Source organism: Lytechinus pictus, chromosome 16 (assembly GCF_037042905.1).
Source record: "Lytechinus pictus isolate F3 Inbred chromosome 16, Lp3.0, whole genome shotgun sequence".
In the NCBI taxonomy this organism is placed as follows: Eukaryota; Metazoa; Echinodermata; class Echinoidea; order Temnopleuroida; family Toxopneustidae; genus Lytechinus; species Lytechinus pictus.
In genome coordinates this window covers 7,563,711-7,567,819 of record NC_087260.1, presented here as the reverse complement: position 1 = coordinate 7,567,819, position 4,109 = coordinate 7,563,711, and the positions used below count along the sequence as shown (strand labels likewise).

The window sequence follows — 4,109 nt, the reverse complement described above, 5'->3', positions numbered from 1 at the left end:
GCTTGAATTTACTTCACAAAAAGTTGTCAATAAAATGTTGGTCTTCCAGTGATATCAAATATTTTGCCCATGCTGGACCTGAATTGTGCCAGGTGTTTTTATGGGAGACCCTGTATGAGATTGTAATCCACAATGTAACAACATGAAATGTTGCAAAAAAAGTAATAACTGACTGGTGTTTCATATCATCGTGAACCAAATTCTTGCAGCCCATGCCCCTGTGTAACAGGAGTTTGTAAATAAAAGTTAGACCTCGTTGTCTACCCAGTGTAAAATGTAACATTTAATTGTGCTTAAAGGGACTACTATGTAATGCAAATTCAAGTTGTGCTGTAATGAAGCATAATACTGAATACATCATATTTCTTCATCCCACAGCATGTATATATGGGGCATACTTTTAAAAGTCAATTTTCTTTAGGATGCTAAGCCCCATAGACACAAGAAATCATTGCATGGATGAACCTATTAAAGAGAGATTCAGTCTATGACCTAACAAAGTGGTGAGGTCATACACATAATCTTTTCAAATGTGCCCAAATAATATTTAGAGGGTTGGGCTCAGTATTTCAAAGAGAATTGAATTATGCAAATGTAATCCATATCTAGATGCTGCTGGATCAAGTAATATGATGTATGCACTATTAGGCTTCATTATAGCCTAACATGATTTGACATTATACAGTCCCTTTAAAAGCTTATATGGACATAAAACATAAAAAACATTTAGAACATACACAATGTTGGGAATTAGACTGGAAGAAAAAGAGAACGTCCAGTACTTGGGAATCCAGCTCCAGCGCGACCTTCGCTGGAACAAACAACATGGTACGACAAAAGCAACAAGGGTGCTGAACTTCATTAAGAGAAATTTCTACCATTGTGCCCCCTCTATCAAAAAAAAGCTATACACTTCCCTCGTTAGACCCCACCTTGAGTACGCTGTTGCATCATGGGACCCCTACACAAAGAAGAATATAGATAGTATAGAGAGAGTCCAAAACAGAGCGGCTAGGTTTGTCTCTAACACGTACGGACGTGACACTAGCATCAGTGCCATTCTTAAGGACTTAGAGTGGGCACCACTCCGTGAAAGAAGGAAGTGTCATTGCCTAACTTGCCTCTACAAAATCCTGAATGGCCAACTGGACATAGATCATGAAAACTTCATCAAGCCCAAGCCATCAAGAGGCAGAAGAGGACACACTCGACAATTCCAACAGCAGTACACAAACTCAGACTCATTTACCAATTCCTTCTTCATCCGAACTATCAACCAGTGGAATGGCCTTCTACCAGAAACTGTAGACCAGCCATCAACGACAACTTTCAAAAATGCCCTTACTATAAAGACCCAATAATTTACAAAAACTAGACCACACTCTCCGGCACACCTCCAGTTAAAACTCTTCTTGGAGTATTTCGGAGGAACATCATACCAAGTACCAAGACTCAACAATCTGCAGGTAGCCGACGACAGGAGGGGGGGGGACTGTCTGTAATTGAGATGTGTACATATCAACCGCGGGAATCACAGTTAAAAAGCACCCTAGCTATTCGGGATCATGTTTCAATTTTATTTTTATTGTTGATACCCTTAATGGGATTGTATTAAAAGTTGTGAATTTGCTACCAATTTCCCTGCTTCTTTCAGAGGCTGGATTCAGGAAGATGTGAATTTGATACCCTTATTCACGCTTTTTAATGTTTTAGATACCCTTTTGGAGATCAGCACGTTCCCTGCTGTTGTACCGCAATTAATGCCACAGTGGGACAGCACAACCCAACCCCCCCCCCTTCCTTGGTGGTATTGTAAAGCATAGACCTTTCCATAATGATCAGAATATTTTGTAATAGGCAACACTCTCACCCCCCCCCCCCCTTCACTCCCCTCTACATTATCCTTAAATGTGTTTATGTTTAGCTCTAACAGGTTTATGGGCAGGGTGGTGACCGAGGCCAGCAGACGGTCACTGGGCAGTGTTCCATTTGGGTCAGCATAGTTTGTAGTGGAATAGAATTAGTTTAGTCCCGGTATAAGCTCATGGTCAGAAAGTCTATGGAATGTCAGTGTAGGGTAGTGTAGATCTGTTCAGACTGAGATATTTTCTTGTGTATAGTTTAGTAACTTAGTCTTGTATGGAAGTAGAACTAGGGTAAACACAAAATGGTCAGTATTTGAGTACAAAAAGAGAACAGGACTTATGACATGGCATGGAGAGCTGCCACATGAATGGAATATTGGAGGGACATTTATTTGCATTGAAAAGGATTGGACAGAGTTGGATTGGATGTGAAGAGAAATAGGACACAGTTTGGCAGTTGTGGTATATTTAATATTGTGGTGAACCGTATATTGAGCATTTTGAGCAATTTATTCATTTATCTTGGAATTTACTTTGGAAGAAGACAAAGTTATTTAGAACTTATTTGCACCTCTGCACACAAAAGTTGGTATTGGAGTTAAAACATCATTGATAGACGCTATCCAGCTTGTGAGTATTTTTTAAAGTCAATTATTGGAATCAAAATCATTTGGAAATTGGAATCAATTAAGACGCTATCCTGATTTATGTTCTTTGATAGTGAACATTCGTTTTGGTCGACACTGGATAAGAGACGCTATCCGGAGTATCTTCATTAGTTTTGGATCCCTTATTGAGATATTATCCTGATCGATTGAGACATTTAGGAGAGATTCTACGCTTCTTACGCTCCCGTTATCTCCATATCAGACAAAAAGGCACACAAACTGCTTTCTCTTATTTCGTTTGGTTCTCCTGGTGGATACTGACCGATCTATTTTTTATTTAATGTGATTTAATACGTTATTTGAGTTTGTTTTCTGATTCTGTCCCAAGTCGTGATATTATATTTTTGTTACCTTTATAGCCTTGTATCTTTATAGCCTCGAATATATATATCCCCAGTTATCCTACAAAGCCGGTTTGACTTTCTTTTTGTTTGACTCCTTGACTACAGAAAGTATGTTAGTTTGAACCTTACATAATTTGGTGTCAGAAGTGGGATTTTAGTCAAGGAATATAATATTTAAGGCTCCTCAGTACGGTGTTTTATTGCTATTCTTTATTTAAAACATTATATTACCTATTATCATTTCCTCCTCCATTCCGTAAACAATTTCTAGACTGTAGGATGGCCACAGAAGGTAATAACGGGGGTGCCCTCATCTCTTCCTCCAACCAAGGCACAGCTCCAATAGTGCCGCTCCCTTACTTTCCCTTATATGTTACCATACCAATTTTCAGTGGGGATAACCTTGAAGCCACTCAGGGGATAGAGGGGTGGATTGCAAGAGTGGAGGCAGCCTACAAAGCATGGAATATCCCCGGGACCAGCAATTGCGGGTCATCATCCATCACCTCGCAGGAGAGGCCCGCAGGGAAGTGATGGTTTTAGATGGTGCATCACGGACAGACCCTTCTAAGATATTTGAAGCCCTTCGAGATATCTACGGAGAGAAGGAGACATTGGCATCCTTACTCAATAAACTCCATGGACGACATCAAAGGCCCGGGGAGACAACAAGACAATTTGCCTTGGCTCTCCAAGAGCTCACAGGGAAGATTCAGAGTAAGTCGAAAATACCCAACGTGGATGAGGTTTTGTGCGTATGCTTCCTTGAAGGGATGCGCCAGGGTCCCGTGAAGATCGCTGTCAGCCGTTTCGCTCGTCGGAAGGGGGCTATCTCGTTTAGGATGCTGAAGGAGGAGGCAAGGAGGATAGAAGCGGAGGAAGATATGGCAGGTTGCAGTGAGTTTAGTCAGGCGGAGGTATCCGTTTTCAAAACAGACAGGGTCGGCGGCTTGGCAGATAGTGATGCTCCCTTCACCCTTTCCCAATTGGCTGAGGAGCTGAAGGCCCTTCGGGTTACCATGACCGAGCTGAGTCAACAGGTGGCCGAGAGAGGCAGAGGATCTGGGAATCAGCAGGGAGGAAAGACCAGGAACCCAGGCTGGGATGACCAAGGCCGCCCAAGGTGTTTAAACTGCAACGAGTGGGGACACATGGCCCGAAACTGTACGCGACGGACAACAGAGTCGTCAGTTACAAGCTCACGACAACCATCTGGCCAGGATTTAAACTAA

General features: G+C 41.9%; 1 protein-coding gene across 1 annotated transcript; it reads left to right on the top strand.

Annotated features, from left to right (window-relative positions):
• The first annotated feature begins 3,338 nt into the window (after positions 1-3,338).
• On the top strand, positions 3,339-4,109 carry LOC135157090 (paraneoplastic antigen Ma3 homolog). Its single transcript, XM_064111591.1, has one exon. The coding sequence runs from the start codon at positions 3,339-3,341 to the stop codon at positions 4,107-4,109; it is 771 nt and encodes a 256-aa protein (XP_063967661.1).